At 42.5% G+C, this 20,002-nt stretch overlaps 1 protein-coding gene across 1 annotated transcript in view; it reads right to left on the bottom strand.

Moving 5' to 3' along the window:
- Nucleotides 1-17,137, bottom strand: part of elac2 (elaC ribonuclease Z 2) — a 56,123-nt gene extending 38,986 nt beyond the window's left edge. Inside the window, exons 1-9 of the mRNA XM_072242111.1 lie at nt 16,761-17,137; nt 8,585-8,635; nt 8,406-8,476; nt 7,988-8,052; nt 6,285-6,342; nt 6,137-6,205; nt 2,669-2,791; nt 1,043-1,101; nt 518-576 (exon numbers count right to left, since the gene is read on the bottom strand). Of these exons, the coding sequence (XP_072098212.1) occupies nt 518-576; nt 1,043-1,101; nt 2,669-2,791; nt 6,137-6,205; nt 6,285-6,342; nt 7,988-8,052; nt 8,406-8,476; nt 8,585-8,635; nt 16,761-17,068 (863 nt within the window). The 5' untranslated portion in view covers nt 17,069-17,137. The remainder of the gene's footprint in view (nt 1-517; nt 577-1,042; nt 1,102-2,668; nt 2,792-6,136; nt 6,206-6,284; nt 6,343-7,987; nt 8,053-8,405; nt 8,477-8,584; nt 8,636-16,760) is intronic.
- Nucleotides 17,138-20,002: the final 2,865 nt, after the last annotated feature.

The raw sequence follows: 20,002 nt of genomic DNA, 5'->3' as shown, positions 1-20,002 counted from the left end.
TGTGCTGCAAGACCATCTACCTTTTTCCATATAGTGCGTACATCCAAATATAACAGTCTTGTATTCCTCACCCTTTTCGATTTTGCCACGTTATGCTTCCTCTTAACCTACTGACTGCAACTGTGCCCTATTCATCTACCTGTCCTTCCTCACAGTCTCTCTACACAATGTATCTACTTGTATACAAATTGCCCCATCCTCAGCCCTATCACCCTCACTCCCACCCCCCTGCCAAATTAGTTTACACCCTCCCCAACAGATCCTGCAAACCTACCCGCAAGGATATGCTTAGAGTATTTTCAGTGCAATAACAGTGATACTAAAAGTTACCAATCAAAAACAATGTGCCATCTTGCCTTTCCAGGTGTGATTGATTTGCTATATATCACAAATTTTTGAAAATCATTGTTTTAGTGAAAATCATGTGGTCTTAATTTTGTTGTAATAGCAAATTTTCCTTCAGCACTTCAGAGACTAAATGAATAAAGATACTGAAAATAAAATCCTTGCTACTTACACTGGTAGACCAAGCTCCTTTGCCTTCGTAACAAGAAAGTTGCCTTTTTTAGGATGAAGCTGCAAATGAACAGAGTTTAATTGCTGAGTCAAGGACCTTTCTGCCCCTCTAATCATTGCCTGAAGCGGTATTTAGAATTGATGAATAATTAAGTATACTAGGCACACTCTCTTGATGCTGGCCCTGTGAAAAAGTCATTTGATTAATTCCACCTCTCTCCCCCTTCCCCACAACCCTGAACACTCTCCTTTTCCAATTTCTATCCACTTTTCTTTTGAAAGTGGCAGTAAATCTGCTTCCACCCATCCTTCCTGCTCCAGATTACAGCAACCAGATGCATAATACAAAAAAAAACTATCGCTTCCGGTTACGCTGCCAGAAATCTCTGCTGCCTAATTAAAGACTCTTTTGTTACATTAGTTTCATTATCTTTTTTCCCATTCTGAGGACTACCACAACTTTTCCAGTGCTACCTCATAACTGAAGGAAAAGATCTCTGGTATAAAACTGAGAGAAAACACTTACCTTGCAAACAAAAGCCACTACCAGTGAAGGATCTCTAGTTGATGTTTTTGGTCTTCTTTCTAGGGGGAAAAATAGATGAAAAAAATAAGCATTTTAGTATGAAATCTCTTCCTCAACTTGTACCTCACAACACTCTTGCCCTAAATGTAAGCAAAAAAGACGCAGGAGGAACTCAGAAGGTCAGGCAACAAGTGTGGAGGAAATAGACGGTCACCATTTTGGCTCAAGACTCTCCATCTGGACTCAAGCCTGTCCTAAATACAAGGTGGTTTCTAAGAGATAAACTGGACCAACTTTATGGCACCAGGTTTTCCACGTAAGACATTTCCCTTCAACTACCTCTCTCTGGCCTCCTTTTCCAAAATCACCGCCCAATATTAACAGCTTCAACATCAGTGTCCACTAATGTAACTGAAGAACATAGTAAATAATTAAACAGCAGATCAAGAATATTTTTATTCAGACTGGTTCCAACAACACATCACAAAGGCAACTGACCTTCAAATGTCATAATTTCCTAAATTGGTGAAGGTAGAGTTAAGATGGCACTAAACGGCAACTCCTTTGCTTGCATCTTCGGAAACAGCTCTATTTCTATCTTTAATATCTTTATTTTTCCCTTTCAGGGTTCTTTTGACGACCCTGACCTGGAGTTACACACAGACTTCAGTTCTTTACACGAATGGGACTCGTTCTTGGGGTTTCAAGACTGGCCGTTGTTTGGCACACCAAGGGGTCAGCCTGAGAGGGGGCCCAGTGTTTGGAAGCCTAAAATCTCGGGGCTCTGGAGACAGGCGGATCAAAAGTTGGTGTCATGGCGGAAGACTCGTGTGTCATCAGGGAGGCAGGAAAACCTTTCACTGTGGCCCCGAAGACCCGAGATCTTTGCGATCTTCAGGCACACAGCTCATAAAAAGCAACGTAACGGACTTTTAACGTTGTAAACCAGCAGGTTGTTATGTCTCCCGCTCGCTGTGAAAATGGGGTACACCTCCTTCTCCCTTATTAGGGAGAGAGAACCTGTGGGTTGCCGAATGCCGGATGAATTGCGATAGCCTTTGGGGTAACTGCAAGGTCTGCGTCTTTGCTATCACTTGCACTCGGTAGTGGGTATATTTTTTGTTTTGCCGGTGGGGGGGGTGGGATTGCTGCTTGCCGCCACTTACACATGACATGGGGAAGCTGGGCGGGACTCTGGGGTTCTCATGTTTAACTGTTAACTTCTCTGTTTTCGTGGATGTTTTGCGAAGAAAGAGCATTTCAGGATGTATATGGCATACATTTCTCTGACATTAAACTGAACTTTTGAAATACATTCCTTAGCAAAGGAAAGACAACTCTGGAAAAACAGATGAGCAACTGTTTTCAATAAAAATATTAATGTCTAGGACAAGAGTAAAATACTACAGATTATCAAAAAATGTTCAGATCAAACAGCATTTGAAAAGGATAAGAGAACTTATTATTAAGGCCACTTCACCAGAAATAACAAGTTGCATTCTAACAATGCATTGCACATCAGCCCAGTTGAAATCATCCACACATCTAATTACTCAATTGCCTATTATACCCAAGATGCTTCTTAAAAAGCAAAAATGAGGTGCGTGCAGATTCCATGCATTTTACCTGGCTCTTCATTTTGCTTTTCCTCCAGATGATCTTCAGATTCTTTTTGTTGCCTCTCAGCAAACTTTGGTAAATTAGATCGGTCAGGGAACCCACCTGGACTAGCTTGGGAGTCCAATTTGGCTACAGTTAAACAAAAAACCATGGTACACACTTAAACATCTAAACAAATCTTTCTGCCAAAAAAAATCCCACACACCCCTCCAGCTCAGTGAAGGGTTTTCAAACCTCAATTGGCTGCCAGGGTATATACAGGGAATAATAAAACTTAGTTCCAAACAATTTCGCAAGAGGTAGTACAGCTTCAAACAAAAATCACTGTGACATCATTTGTAAGTAGCACTGAATCAAAACAGTAGTAAACCTCAAAAATGAAAATCAGTAATATGACAGCAGAGTTTGACAAACATGAGACTAATGCTCATTTCCGTTAGCATCCCTCAGTTCTGAGTATGTAAGTGTGACTTTTCTGCAATTGTTCTTTCCCACATGGACGTACATCTTTCCTACATATACAGACCACTGATTCCACTGGGCCTACAAGGGCTCACAGTGCATAACCCCAGTCCCATTCCCCATTCTCTCCTGCATCTCTCCCATTTATTCTCCTTTATACATGTCTAGAAACTCCCTTTTGTGCTTTTTTTGCCATTAACAATGTCCAGGTTGGAGTCAGTGCTGCCCCCCAGTGTTCACTTGGCAGAAGACAAGTTGTCCTGTCATTGACTGCAGATTTCTCCAGCATTCATGGACTCGGGGCCTGGACTATTACTTCTTTGTGTGTCGTTGTATTGTACTTCGTTTCTTTTCAAAGACGTTTGCAAGAGAGACATGAAGTCACTGAAAATGAATGTCGAGAGGTGGGAGGACATCGCAAGCGATCGTTCTCACTGGAGGCTGGAACTACACAGAGGTCTAAAAAGTGGAGACGAGAAGCTGAGGCTTGCTGCTGAAGAAAAGCGCACTTGTCTGAAAAACAGCACCAAGATAACACTGGAGGACAGTGCCTTCAAGTGTAGTCGATGCAGCTGAGACTGTCACTCCTGTGTGGGCCTCTACAGCCACAACAGATGCTGCTCTAACACAGACTGAAGCAAGACCTTCCAGGCGCAGATCCATGGTCTTGCGAGACTAACGGATACCACCACTACATGTATCGTACTGATCTCTTACATGTGCTTACTACCTTGTATGTGCCTACTATCTTGTACGTTGTGTGTGTGACTGTTGGTACTGCATTTTAAACCTTGGCCCTGGAGTTACACCCGTCTTGTTTGGTTGTATTCATGGGCATTCATGTATGGTTGAATGACAATTAAACTGGGGAAGAAGCTAAGATGGCAGAAGAGGGTGATTTCTTTGAGCTCATCTGCGAAACAGCTTAAATTCTTCTCTTGAGTGTCTCCTTTTTCCGTTTCAAGGTGGCTGGTGTCCTGTGGTCTACAGCTGCATTCAAACTGCAGTTCTATATGGTGGTGAATTCTCACTTCTCGAGCTCAGCGACTGGCCGTTTCGCAGTATCTCCAGGAGCAGGCTGGAACACATGCGGCCTCAGTGCCTTCTGTGGACGACTTGATTCCTCACCAGTGTCGCCAACTGGAATACCACAGAGATCGGAACATCTCCGCACTCGGGCACATTCTCTCTCTCTCTCGATCAATGGGGCTGAGGAGGGTAGGGTGGGGGCAGGGGTGGTGAGTCTGCCAATCCTCAAGTTGGGGAAGCTCAAATAAGAGCTCGATCTGTTGGTCTCCCTCTCGCTGTGGAAAGGCTGACATCTCTGTTCCCTGTAAGAGAGAATTGTCAGGTGAACCATTGCTTTTGTTGGACTGCAGATCATGATCACTTTGGGGGCTTTGCCTTTGGTTGCTTGATAGGTGGTGGGATTGCTAGAAGGGGGAGGGTTGATGCTTTGCTGCTGCTTGTGCACGGGAGGGCTTTGCAGTTCTAACATTTTTCTGTCACTCATTCTTTGGGGTTTTCTTCTCTTTTGTGGATGTCTGCGAAGAGCAAGAATTTCATGTTGTGTACTGCATACATTCTCTGATATTCAATGGAAACATTGAACCTGAATTGAACATACACTAAGGAGTAATTTACAGTAGCCAATTAACTTATCTGCATATCACTGCCATGCAAGGGGAACCCAAAGCATGTAGAAATACACACCATCATGAAAAAGAACATGCAAGAACCACTTGGGCGTCACCCAAGGTCTGGATTGAACATGGGTCCCAACAACAATGAAGCAGCAGCACTAACTGCAGCACCACCATAACATCTTCCTGGCCTCTCCCACTCCTCCACAAAGGCCCACAAATGCAGTACCTACCATTCAGGCAGTAAAGACCAAGATACAGAAATTTCACAGAACACATTGCCAACAAACAAGTTAATGAATCATACAACCCATTCTGTCTTTCATTTCTACAGCAGTGTTAACAGTTTGTATAATAAAAGTTCAGCAGCTAAAATATCAGATTAATTCATGAAAAACATAAGACCACAAGTCAAATGTAACCCTTGAGAAAAAGTAATCAAATTAAGCCTTGCTTTAGTATTGCTGAATCCATCACTACTACTTCAGACTTGTAGCTCTCTTTTGTCATTTAATGTACTATTGGCTTTGTCAACTGCCAATTCATTGGACATCCTGAAAGTAGAGTCCAACAGGATTCCAGCAGGCATGCAGATGAATGAAAAGTGAAATACTAAATGGGATGGAAGGGTTAGATTGATTTTTAAGGTAAGTTAAGAGGTCAGTACAACACTGTGGGCTGCAGGGCCTGAACTGCACTTATCTATGCTCTATGTTCTCAGTCTCTTTTAACCTGATTAAATTAAAAAATCAAGTTGCCTTATCTATTCCACAGATCCTCCTAGTTTGATACACAGGTCATTCCACTTTACACTTGGACTGGGCCTACGTTATTGATAAAAATAACTATTTTTGATATCAATTACTTACAAATCCATTCCAATGTCACCCTACTACCTGTCAACTTCATATCCATAAAAAATTTTTATCAAAATTTTGACCTTAGCTAACAGAATTACATGGAGATTTTTGTGAAATCTTTCCTGGAGCTCAAGATACTACCACTGTGTTTCTAATAACCACTTTACACCTCATCCAATATCAAAAATTTTGATTGTTTTAAAATAAATATGTATGCAACAACCCTACAGTTCAGGGGAACAATCCCTCAAAGCTATAAGTTGAAATACATTTCAAGTGTGGAAATATCTGATGTGCAAGTACCTCAACTATAATCTTATATAGATTAAACATTTCTACTTATCCAAAGCTGGCAACGATTCTGAGCTGTTCTAGACGGGGTTTGTGTGGGATCAACCAGAGTCTGACTCCTACTTTTAACAGCACAGCAGCCGCTGCAAGGAAACTGGCAACTCTTCCCATGGAAGGGAAGCTAAAGAAAACCAGTGGAAAAAGGTGAAATAACTTACCAAATATGGGCACCTGATGCACAGTCATAGTATCATCAATGTACTGGGGCTCTGTGTAAGGCCGTACAGCTGAAAAGACAGAACACTTCAATTTTTTGAAGACTCATGTACATACCAGTTCTGCAATTATTAAATACATAAATCCTACCTAAATCTATTCCTTGTAACGGGCCAGAGAATGTCCTTATTGCAGATAGGTATTTTCCCTTTCCAGAAAAGAAATGAGAAAAAGATGTTAATTGATTCACACACACGTTTCAAATGAGCCAGTAGAGAACTTGCAATGCTAAAAGCTTAACACACAGGTTGTTTCACTGTTGTGTGACTACTATAAACTGTTCTTTTAGCCTTACTGCTGCTGAGTGCAAGGTTGTTATTGTGAAACCACTCAACTATCTGATCTATCTCGCTCCCTCACACCACCACATCATTTGAAATGATGGCAACAATCACTGTCAGCAGCGAATTCATAGATAGCATTTGAGCTGTGCTTAGCCACACAGCTGTGGGTGTAGAGAGAGTAGAACAGTGAACTAAGGACACATCCTTGAGGTGTTGGTCCCCCATTCACCCGAAATTATCCCCTCTATTCTTTGAATGCACGTGCTTCAGTATTGTATAATACCAGTAACTTCTGTTTGCAACATCATTGAGGAAAGTTGAGGTCTCACAGCAAAGTCTTCGTAAATCAGAAAACTGCCTTTTCCTATAATGTCAAAAAGGCCTTCCATGAGTTTTGATAGGCAAAAATTCTGCCTCAGCTGGTAGCACAGTGTCTGAGCTTCCTTCTTTCAGATCAGATGAATGTCAAAGTTCCCATGGATGTGCTTCACAGGAGAATTACAACAGCCTCATCCTAGCTTACATTTAACATTGTAATAGTATTACCAACAGCTATTGAGTCCCAAAAGTACTTCAGAGCATTTCCAAGTTATTTGAGGTACTTCACAAATGCAATGTCTTCCATTAGTTTGATACCTTGCCCCAATTCTGCAACCAAGGGATTACAGGTTCACTGTTCAGTGCCGTCCACAATTCAAAGACAGAAACAAAAAGGAGCGAAGTTGGCACTAGGCAGGGGATGAGGCAGGTACACAAGTGGCAACAGGGAGGGGATACAGCACAATTACCAAACCCCAACCAACCCACTCTACACTTACACAATTCTCAGGGACACAAAGAGAAAGGGAAGAGATAGGCAAGGGCAGTTGACAGAGGTTTTTGCAAGCTGAGTGGGCAAAGGTACTGAGAGTGAGAGGGCAGAGAGCGAGGCCGTAAAAGTAGCTGGCAATGGTGAAGTAGAGGATTAGCCAAGAAAAAACAGGCTCATGAAAAGAACCAATGGAACATACAACAGAGGAATCCAAGGGATTAGGGTGAGACAAGTTCATGTTAATACAAGAAACAACATTGGAGGCCAGGAGGAAAGTGCTTGGGACCAAGCATAACACCTGAGATGAAGTTAGTATGTGTGGCAAGGATGAGGTGGCCCTGCAGTATTTTAATAGATGATTAGATAGTATAGAGATGCAATGATGAAAATGGGAAACAAAGCAGTGTAGCTTTGGGATAAAAGAAGCAAATGGCAAGAAATTATCGGGGGGCATGATTTGCCAAGGGCTCTTATGACAATAATTAACACTACCCTGCCAAAGCTTTTGTTCAGCATTTAGAACGTGAGGCAGCCAGCAACGCCCAACAGGACAAGAGCAACAGATGGATTGTTTCCAATTCTTCACGTTGACATGCAAATCTTACACAGCAGACACGATCGATATTTCTATCTCCCCCTGCATGTGGTTGCCCACTAAAAATGCAACTTGACGAGAGATGCAGTCCACTCCTACTCACAATTTGCGGTGGTCCAGAAAACACACATTTGGGAACACCAGTGTCCTTCAATGTTAGAATCATACCTGGGAAAAACATTTTTAAAAGCATGGCATTAGCCCTTGTGGCAGGTTAAGCAAAAAAAGTCTGCCAATTTTCTCTGTTCCCAGATTAACATGACTTACTCTGAAGCTAACCAAATTACTTAGCCTCATTCCCATATAGCCACGGGACTGGCATATAATGCAATTGTACCCTTCAGGATCCTCACAGTCCTGAGGTAATTTCGCACAAAGGATTTAGCTTTGTGAAACATTTCCCGCATTCTTATATTAAAGGAATTAAAACACAAATGCTAGAGATCACACTAATTTCAAATGAACCGACTTCAGAAAAAAAATTAACACCTCAATTTAAAATTTCTTTCACATTTTCTTACCAGATAATCCTCCAACATTGCTCCAACTCATCCTGGTCACAAAAACATTGTCAAGACGAGAAATCTTAAGCCTAAAGGTGGGAACAACAGGAATAAATTAAATACATCACCCATTCTCGAACATGATGATACTTCCACCCATGTTTGATTAGACCAAACCAGAAGAGAGTGCTCCTTACTTGTGTTCTTGCATCAGCCTCTGTGTTCCTTCGCCACAGTTGAAGAGATATCTGCAACACATACAAAACAAAATAGTCAATGGAGCTCAACTAGCCTCAATGCAAACTGCTATTTGTAACTCTTGAGATTATTCAGAACTCTGAACTTACAATTCACCATCAAAAAATTGAATTTGCTGTATGTGTTCAAGTATTTCAAGTAAAAGGATAGTTTATTTTAAAACACCAGATTAGAAAACCTTCCCCTCTACAATAAGTTTGAAGTAAAAGATTGTAATCACCAAGTTTCGCACAACAACACTTTCTGCGTGCTTTAACAAAGGTCATAAGTACACTACTGACATCCAGTGGCACTTTAACAATATTTAACCAGTTCTTTTGAAAAAGAGCAACAACCTGCTGCAGAAACTTGATGATCGAGTAGTAAACAACAGGAATTCTACAGATGCTGGAAATTCAAGCAACACACATCAAAGTTGCTGGTGAACGCAGCAGGCCAGGCAGCAACTCTAGGAAGAGGTACAGTCGACGTTTCAGGCCGAGACCCTTCGTCAGGACCAAGGCAGGACCTGAAACGTCGACTGTACCTCTTCCTAGAGATGCTGCCTGGCCTGCTGCGTTCACCAGCAACTTTGATGTGTGTTGATCGAGTAGTATCTGTGAGGGGAGAAAAATATCCAAGTTTCAGGTCAAAACCCTGCATCAATCCTGACACTGCTTGATCAGCAGGTTGTTTGTTGTTCCAGGTTCCAGCATCCGTAGTCTCTCCACCACCTTTTAATAAAAATACATGCGGGCATTTCTTCTATTTCCAGTATCTGTAGAATCGCTTGTGTTAAAGATTCATTATGCAGTAAAGGACAGAAACAAAAAAATACTCCACCCACTGAAGTGCAAAGTAATCAAAGTGGACACAGTGTTACTGCACTGAGGAAGTGATTGGGCTGGGCAGGTAGGTTCAAAAACTAAATACAGGTATCCCCCGCTTTTCGAAAGTTCGCTTTACACCACTTCGCTTTTACAAAAGACCTACACTAGCACCTGTTTTCGCTAACCAGAAGAAATCTGAAGAGGATTTTCACTTTTATGAAAAAAGGTGAAAAGCGAACATAGCATTCAGCATTTGTTTTGCAGTGAGCCGTTATAGAGGCAGTGCGCACCCCGAGCAGCGAGAGTGGTGCCACCAAGCTCCTTCCCCGGGAACTACACTCAGCATCTCAACATCGAGCCGCCACAGTTTTGAACCGTGTCTGTGAGCATCTGTCCTTTATCTCAATTTATTTTGTGCATCTGTCAGCAAGATGTGTCCTAAGGTGTCAGAAAAGCCTGAGAGAGCTCGTAAGGGTGTTACGCTTAGCGTAAAACTGGACGTAATTAAGCGTTTCGATCGTGGTGAACAAAATAAGGACATTGTGCATGCATCGAACTTGCCTGCATCCACCATTCGTACTATTTACACGCAGAGAGAAAGAATCTTGAAGGCTGCTGATGTTACAATTGGTTCTGCTCGTAGCAAAGTGGTCTCTTAGTCGGCATCCAGTAATGGATAAAATGGAAAGTCTATTGCTTGAGTGGATTGATGGGTGTACAAAGTGTGGTGTTCCGTTATCTTATACTTAAGATGAAATCAGTCAGTCTTTTTAATAAGCTGAAACAGAAAGCACTGGACGATGGCGATGAAAGTGTTGCGGAACTGGAATTGAAAGGTAGTCATGGGTGGTTTGATTGGTTTTTGAGGTGAGGGCAGCTTCATAGCTTAAAGGTTACTGGAGAGAATGCTTCAGCTGATACTGAAGCTGCCAAAAAATTCCCAGAAGAACTGAAGAAAATAATTCCTGCTTTTACTATATGTTAGTGTTATTTTAGGCTTTGTATTATTTGGTATGATTTGGTAGGTTATTTTTCGGGTCTGGGAATGCTCAAAAATTTTTCCCATATAAATTAATGGTAATTGTTTCTTCGCTTTATGCCATTTAGGCTTACGAAAGGTTTCATAGGAACGCTATACTTTCGGATAGCAGGGGAAACCTGTAGCAGAAGAGAATTAGGTGTTCTTGAACCTAGAAGTGTTGGGACTTCAGGATTCAGTACCTCCTGCCCGATGATAGCTGCAAGAAGATGATCTGGCCTAGATGGTGGGGATTCATGATGATGATGTTGTATATAGTAGTGTGCGGGTGTGTCTATAAAATAAAAATTAATATATAAAAAAACCCCATCTTCAGCATTAATTACTCACATTTTCATATGTTACAATAATAGACAAACAGAATTTACCTAAACTAATAACACACAAACAATTGTACTACTTCTTGTCAATAGTGAGTACATCATTTAAACAATCATAATCTAGGTTCAAAAAAGTATCTGAAGCTCTGGGATAATGCTTTCTACAAAAGTTATTTGGAGGCAGGTGTTGCCTCCAAATAAGATGAGATTGGAGGTGTGGGTTGCCCTGTATAAAAAATAGAAACAAAAGTCAGGTTATTGACAGAGCCTGCTGTTCTCAAGAAAGATCTGTTTACGTGCACCATGTCTCAATCGAAGCAACTTTTAGCGGACCTTCGAAGAATTGTAGAGATGCATGAAGCTGGAAAAGGCTACAGAAGCATTTCTAGGACCAGAGTGTTCACCAGTCTACAGTAAGAAAAATGGTCTACAAATGGAGGAAATCGTACTGTTGCTACTCTCCCTTGGCAGTGGGCATTCTGCAAAGATCACACCAACAGCACAACGTACAATGCTGAAGGAGGTGAAAAAGAACCCAAGGGTAACAGCAGAAGACCTGCTGAAATCTCTAGAACTAAGTCTCTGTTCATGTGTCCACTATAAGAAAAACAATTAAGAATGGTGTTCATGGAAGGACACCACAGAGGAAACCACTATTCTCCAAAAATAAATACTGCTGCATGTTCCAAGTTTGCAAAAGACCACCTGTATGCTCCACAACACTCCTGGGACAACGTTCTGGACAGATGAGACAAAAGTTGAACTTCTTGGCAGAAATGCACACCGCTATGTTTGGAGGTAAAAGGGCTCTCCACACCAACACCAACTGCTCACCCCAACGGTGAAGCATGGTGGAAGGAGCATCATAGTTTGGGGCTGCTTCACTGCCTCAGGGCATGGACAGTTTGCAATCATTGAGGGAATATATTCAAAATTGTATCAAGAAATTTTACAGACGAATGTCAGAGTAACAGTCTATCATCTGAAGCTTAATAGAAGTCGGATGATGTCACAGATGGTTTAAGAAGAAGAAAATTCATGTTTTGGAATGGCCAAGTCAGAGTCCAGTCTTTAACCCAATCGAGATGCTGTGGCATGACCTGAAGAGGATGCAAGGAATCCCAGATATATTGATGAACTGAACAGTTTTGTATGTAGAAATGGTCTAAAATTCCTCCTTGCTGTTGTGCAAGTCCAATCAGCAGCTGCAGGAAGCATTTGGTGGAGGTTATTGCTGCTAAAGGAGGTTTTTACCAGTTATTAAATATAAGGGTTGACATACTTTTTCCAGCCTGGACTGTGAATGATTAAACAATGTCTTCAATAAAGACATAAAAAGTACAATTGTTTGTGTGTTATTAGTTTAGGCAGATTGTGTTTGTCTATTATTGTGACTTGAAGATTTAATGAGTAACTAATGCAGAAAATCAGGTAATTGAAAAGTGTTCACAAACCTCTTCTTGCCTGAGGCTTTTGCACAGTACTGTATTTGTCAACATGGAGTGGAGAGCAAGTTTGTAAATCTGGTGGGAGCAAAGGATGGGAATGGCAAGGGTGGGGGACCATGGGGGAGGTGTGGGGACAGGTGGCGGAGAAACAGGGCCGGGGCGGGGGCGGTGGCACAGGTGCAGGCACTCTCAGTCCCTGAGATACTGGCAAGATCATTTGATTCCGAACAATTGGTTTATTGATTACAGAACCTCTCTCCCTCCCTCTTTCATAATGGAGACCCACATCAGTATCAGGTTTATCTTCACTCACTCAGGTCATGAAATTTGTGTTTTTTTTGTGGCAGCAGTACAGTGCAACACATAGAATTACGACAGTACTGTACAAAAGTCTAAGGCACTCTAGTTATATACATTCCTAAAGACCTTTGCATAGTACTGTATAAAATTAGCTACAGCTTCACCAGCGTACAAGTGCTGAATCAGATCAGTACGACTTTCACTCTCAAATTTGTCTATTGTCAGCATAACGTACATCCAAATATTTCATTGGTGCAAGTTGCATTGGTAAATCCTGAAAAAAAATAAGAGGTGCTACTTCACTGCAACCTTTTTTCCTTCTATACCCAGGTTCAAAAAAATATGGTAACAGAAGTGCAGGTAGAACCAGGCTACTCTCAAGCATTAGAATTCCCTCAATTCAGACTTTGGATATACAGAAAAGTGTACTGTACATAAACAAGAGAAGATATCTGCAAGAAAAGGGAAACATTCTTGCTGGGCTCAAAACATGCAAAAGTCTACAATTACGTATATTTCAAGCTTTTAAAAGTCAAAGAGTCATAGAGATATTCAGCATGGGAACAGGCTCTTCAGAACAACTCCTACCAACTGTGCTACCCAACAAGCTTGTCCCATCTCTCTACATCTGACCTGCAGCCCTCCAAGCCTCTCCTACCCATGTACTTATCTCAATGTTTTTTCCAAGATGTTGCCAATGTGCCCAACTCAAAATACTATTTCTGGCAGATCATTCCAAATATGTACCACTCTTAGTGCAAAGAAACTTTCCCTAATGTCCCTCTTAAATCTCCTGCTTCCAATGTTAAATCTGTCATCAGAATTCTGAAAGTTTCATGGACGGATGAACACTATCTTATTATTCCTTATTTTTGCACTAGTCATCTTGTATAGTAATTTTTGTCTTTGCATTGTGTGGCTGCTCAAAGATTTTTTTTATCGTAAGTCAATAATAATAAATGTGATTAAATTCTGATTCTGAACTTAATGGGTATTGTAAAAGTACCATTATTGGACACAAAAACAGAGAAATCACTATGTCTGCTGTGCTATGATTTGCTTTTCTGGATATTGTGTAAAGACGTGTTAATATACCACTTCTAATCAAGATTTTAGAAACAACACATGCAAAATAAAACTGGAACTCCGGAGACTTTGTGTACTCACAACGGTTGCTTGGTAGATAGTTCCAATGATTTTTTCCTTCCTATGAAATGGGTCTTTGGAAAGCACAATGAGGTGAACAAACTGCTTATTATTAACCATATATTGACCAGTTTGGTCTATATCAATGTCATACTTCATTTCAATCCATATAACCGCATCCAGCATTATGCTGCTCCCCCAAACCACAGCGATCAAGATTTTATTTCCTAATTTAGTTATAATTCCCCATATTGATTTTAAATCATCTCTCTACTGCCAGTCTTTCTTTGAATTTTTCCCCCAAACTTGCATTACTGAGATAAACAAGAACATTGCATCTCTCACAACCACAAGATCTCCCCAAATGAATTACACAAAAATTGCAGCCACTTTGTGAAGTAGAGCAACACTACCACAATGAGATATGTTGATCCGAGAGCTAAATATCACCCTGGGCACTGGAAATCTCCTTGATGATTATTTCCTATTTGCTTCTAAAAACTTGAAATAAAGTCACCAGTTGGGAAACACTCAGCAGGTCACGCAGCATCCATGGATAGAAAGAGCTCTGGTTAAAGATAATCAACCTGAATTGACGACTGGTTCACTCTCCACTCCAACATCCTGTGTAAAGAGCAATATTTGAAACTAAATGATAACTAGTGCTATCTGAAATTAGAGTTATCTAGGGTGCACTGTCTGAAAAGCAGTGGGGGTGCAGAGAGAGAAGCAGTTTTAATTTTTAATGGGGAACTGGTCACCCTTGCGAGATATTCATCGGGGAAAAAAAACGCATCAACAGGAAAAGGACAAGGAAGGAGACTGATAGGAATTGTTCTTTCATAAAAGCAGCCAATATAATGGATTGAATAGCTTTCTGCTCCGGAGTATTTCCCTATTCAATGAAAACAAAGGACAATAATCAGAGGGAATACAGAGAACTCTGTTCGGTTACAGTAACAAAAGAAGTGGCTGTTCGTACAACTATTTGGAGCTTCACTGGAACAATGGAGGACAGAATGGAGCCAGATGGGGAACTAAAATGAAAAGTTACTGAAAAGTCAGAGCCTTACCTTTAGACTGAACAAAGATGTTCCACATAGCACTCTTTATTTGCTGCCCACACAAAATGTCAACTTGAAAGCAGCACAAGTCATCTTAAAACCAACGACAGATGATACAAACTCTGCCAACAAAGTCAGATTCATCTCTCCAGATATGGCTTCTAGTTCTTTACTTGAACTATTAGAGTCGGCTTTCTATGCTGCACCGTCACTTTCACCGCATATCCTCTCCCATTTTCCACTTTACCTCAGACCTTCCTTGCTTTAACCTCCCTTCCCAGGCTTTCTGCATCAGGACACTATCATGCTGACTTCTCACAGCTCGTGGACACCAACACCTAAATGGCCTCCTCCTATTCTGAAGGCTGCTATGATTTTATGATTCTATAAAACATTCTTCCTTTCTCCTCTGCCATAACTCGAAGTGAAATTGTTCCAGTCAGTTTGTTTCCATTACCCGATGCAACCACTGCTCCAGACAACGGTAAGTCCAAATCGTGGGGCAGACACTGCTCAGCGGGCTGCTTTCCGTGACCTACAGAACAGTTGCTGAGCAAAGGCTGTTCTGGCCCTGCCATTTTTGCTGTTTGTAACTGAAGCCAAATGTCTGTCGGTGAGGATGGTGCGTCAGACAATTCATTTTCTTCAGCAATCCCTCAGGAATGAGGGTTACTTGCTTTCATTCCTCGTTCGCAGGTTTTGAGGTGACTGATGACACCCAAACCCATTTGTAGTGGGTGAGGCAGTCCATGCTTTCTGTGTGCCGATAATGCACGGTCTCAAGGTTCCTATCAGCCATCTTCACTTTGAGCTGTCATGGGCACACAATTTCAAGCAGTAAGTGGTAATGCTGTATCCCTTCAAGGTAGCTTTGAGCATAACACTGAATCTTTTCCTTTCTCTCGCCTGTTCATCCCATCCCAGGAGAGGGCTGAGAATAGAGTGTCTGTTTCAGAAGTCTGGTGATGGCCATCTGACCAACAAACTGCTCCCTGACTCCAGTCTTTAGTTTGTTGAGTATTTTCCCATTCTTTCTGCCAGAGGACTCGTCCCCTTTTACCAAAAATGTGGCAGGAGGACAAACAGCTGCTTCTTGACGGTGCCACTTTCCGATGCCACAGAACTGCTGGCAGTGTTGTTAGTTAACTTTCACCATCTGACACTTAGGGTAACTGCAGCAGGCAGCCAACTGTACCACCTAAGCCCCTCTTCCGAGGATCTGTCCACGCCTGGTTCTCACTGGAGCGGGAATTCAGAGGCACCCTGGAGGGCTTCTGGAACCGTGGGGAGGCCACAGAAGACTTGAATCCATCCTTGAAAAGGAAAACAATATACTGATCTGAAGTTTTGCCTAACTGTACACTGATGGGATTTGTAGTACTGCAACACATTGTATTTTAGTCTAGTAGTAATCCAATTTTGCGAAACAAAAACTCCTGGGGACAAAACTCATCAGCGTAGGAGCCTATTACAAATCTACGTGTGTTATTTTTGATCCACGCTGATACACCTTCTAAACACCTGCCAACCTTGAAGTTTCCCTCAATCCACAGTTGCTGCCTGATCCAAATACTTCCAACACTTTCTGGTTTTAAACTCCAGATCTCAGAAATAATTTCACATTCTCTTGTATTTTCAATCCATCATGTTGGTCAACATTTCTCCCCGAAGTTGGGATACAATACTACACAATCTTAAATCAGTCACCAAATTAAGCATCTCTAATTGAAGCATCTCCTGGAAGTAACAGAGGTGGTTAAGAACTTATTGCACACTGCGTCACCTCAGAATTAATTACAATGCAGGGGGAAAAAAAACGTATTCCGTGTCTGGAAGGATTCTGGAATTATCTAAAACAGAGGTGTAAAATATTATACAAATACATGCAAAAGAAAGAGTAGAGTAGGAAATTTGTACACGTGGTGATCCAGAAAATAGACAAGCAAAGGTGGAAAAAAACAAAAACTGCAACAAGAAGTAAGTTGTTACCTGTTATATTCGGAGAAAACATAGAGCGAAGCCACATTTTCTCTACTCCCCGTCCCAACAACTTGCAGGTAGACGGTGGAAGGTCCATGTATGTCCCCATGTTTCCTCTTCTCCCGGGACTTGATGTGGCGCAGGGTATCCTTGGGGGGCTTCTCCCTCCTGCCGCCGGTGCTCTTGTGTTCGCGGGCCGGGCTGAGGGACATGCTGAGCGGCCGGAGCCACGCAGCGAGCGGGAGCTGCGGGTGGGTGCAGAAGGAGCAGAGACGCCGCGTCCACCATGCAAGTGCCGGCAGATTGCCCACAAACATCCAGACTGCAAGGAAACTCTGACACACCCGGCACTCTCACACAGCAGCTCGCCCCACTCTGCCGGTCGACTTCCGTCGCTGTTTCTGACCATTTCCGGTGCCTGGCTGGTCCTCGCCCCCACCAACAGATGGTAATGTACATGCAGTGTTAACACCATGGTCTGCAATTTGCCAGTTCTCGCCGAAATATAAATGATATTGTTATGTTCTTCAACTTCAGAAACTAATCACAAAACCCAGGAGCCGGGGATACGGGTCTAATTAACTTTTCTTTAGTGAGGCGCTCACATATTACTTCATGACGAACTGACGTAGCATCACGTATTTCTTACATTTTATCTGTAATAAATTATGTAAACAGACAAAACAGGTATAATCAAACAATATATTTACAAAATTACTCAAATATTACTGGAATACGCTCCGCTCCACCCTGCTTAGCTATAAACTCCAACTCTGTATAGAATGCCTCTCAACCCACGTATGTTAAGATATTGCTCTCTAGTCATATACACAGTAGATTATATCATACAACTACTATATAGACCTCCACAGCAGAATAAATTTTAAGTTGGCCCACCCAGGCCTAAAAATTTAATCACTGTGGACGATGGCTTACTCTTGAGTGATATCATTCCTGACAAGGGAGTCACTCCGCTTGGCAGGTGAGAGTTGTGTCTGTGAAACCATCTCAAGTTCTGGGGCCTCCTCCGTGACTCTGGAACTGCAGGAAGTGGTTTTGACAGCTCTGGACACCTTTCTTTTCTAACAATTGACTGAACTCCCCAACTTTTTGAAGTGTTGTCTCCAGATAACATCAGACACAACCTCCAGGCTGTAATGTGAGCATTATTAAAAGTAAGTTAATACTAATTAGGATAATGGGTGGGGTGTTTTACTTCCTTTCTTTTTTTTTTACTTCCAGTGGGCTTTGTACATAGTGTGCCCGCCATGCCGTTCGGGCTGTGAAAGCCTCTGTATATACATAACAGTTTTGAAGTTCGAGATAAAGTTGTTTCTTGAGCATGAAGTTGTTGAGTGTGCCTTTTTCAAAGTAGAAGTTACTACATATTTTTGGCAATGAGGTAAACTGGTTTTGTGGACGTGTTGGCACGTTTCAAACGGGAGCAGCAGCGCCGATAAGGGTCTCACGTTCGGATGGCTACGTTTGGAACTATCGTTGATTTTGTGGATGTGACGGAGGACTGGCCGGAGTATGAGGAAAGATTGGGACACATTTTCTGTGCTAATGGAATTACTGAGGAGGCTAAGAAGCGCTCTATTCTCCTGAGTGTGTATGGGGCGAGGACTTACAAGCTAATAAGGAATTTAGCCACACCATGAAAACCGGTGGGGGGGGGGGTGCATTCCATCTGACGAACTGGTCAAGCTCGTGGGGAACCACTACAATCCAAAACCTGCTGTGATAGTCCAACGGTGTAAGTTTCACAGCTGTTTCAGGAAGCCAGGTCAGTATGTGGCCAGTTTTGTGGCCGAGCTTTGGCAGCTGTCAGAGCATTGTGATTTTGGAGCGGTGTTGGAAGACATGCTCCGTGATCAATTGGTATGCGGCATTAATAATGATGGCATACAACGCTGCCTGTTAGGGGAAACCCCACTGTTGACTTTCAAGAAAGCCTTAGAGATTGCCCAAGGCATGGAGATGGCTGCTAATAATGTCAAGGATATCCAGAAAGGACATGGGGGGTCGCAGTCTGGGGCAGTGCACTGTGTCAGGAGGGAGACTGGTAAACAGGCAAAGCGGGTGGAATGTTTCCGGTGTGGAGGGATGCACTATGCAAATGATTGCAAATTCAAAGACACTGTCTGCCATGCATGTAGCAAAAAGGAACATTTAGCTAAAAAATGCAGAAGTTCAAAGGGTAAGATTAAGCCTGGGCAGGGGAAAGCTCAACAGGCTCAGACAGCCACACACCATCTAGAAGAAGCAGATGAAGAGGCGGCGTGTGCCTACAACATGTTTGCAATGGAAACAGGTAAGGAACCACCTGAACCATACTATGCCACAGTCACTATCAGGGGAAGGACATTATGTTTGAGATTGATTCAGGGGCTACTGCATCGGTCAGTACTGAGGAGACCTACAGGAGGACATGGGGGTCCAACCTGTCTCCCATTAGACTATCAAAGCTCAAACTTAGGACCTATACGGGGCAGCCCATACCTCATTTAGGGGTGTTATATGTGGACATTTCAGCTGGGGGTCAGAAAGCTGAAGCCAGGCTAGTGATAGCTAAGGGCAGGGGGCCCAATCTTTTGGGTCGTGATTGGCTCCGCAAAATCCGGCTAAACTGACATGAAATCAAGTACGCACACATGACGGAGGACATTCTGCAGCGGTACAGTGACATTTCCAGGGACGAGCTACGAACACTGAAGGGCGTGACAGTGAAACTCCATGTCAACCTTGAGGCTACACCATATTTTTTTAAGCCCAGGTCGGTGTCCTATGCCATCAAAGGCAAAGTTGAGGAGGAGTTGGAACGTCTACAGAGGCTGGGCATTATTGAGCCCGTTCAGTCTTCAAGGTGGGCAGCTCCCATTGTTCCAGTTTTGAAGGCAGACAAAACGGTGAGGATATGTGGGGATTATAAGCTTACGGTGAATCAGGTCTCTAGGGTGGGGGAGTACCCATCGCCACAGGTGGATGACCTGTTTGCGACCCTGTCAGGGGGTAAGCTGTTCACAAAGCTGGACATGAGCCACGCCTACTAACAGCTGCTGCTCAACGAGGATTCAAAGGAGTACGTCACAATTAATACGCACAAAGGATTATTCAAGTACAATTGCCTGGTGTTTGGAGTGACGTCCAGCCCTGCCATACTCCAAAGGAAAATGGACACTTTGCTGCAGGGGATTCCGCATGTAACGGTGTACCTTGATGATATTTTGATCACGGGGGCTACGGAGATG

Source organism: Mobula birostris, chromosome 24 (assembly GCF_030028105.1).
Source record: "Mobula birostris isolate sMobBir1 chromosome 24, sMobBir1.hap1, whole genome shotgun sequence".
NCBI lineage: Eukaryota > Metazoa > Chordata > Chondrichthyes > Myliobatiformes > Myliobatidae > Mobula > Mobula birostris.
Note: the sequence above shows the minus strand (reverse complement) of the source record. Positions and strands in the feature narration are given on the sequence as shown.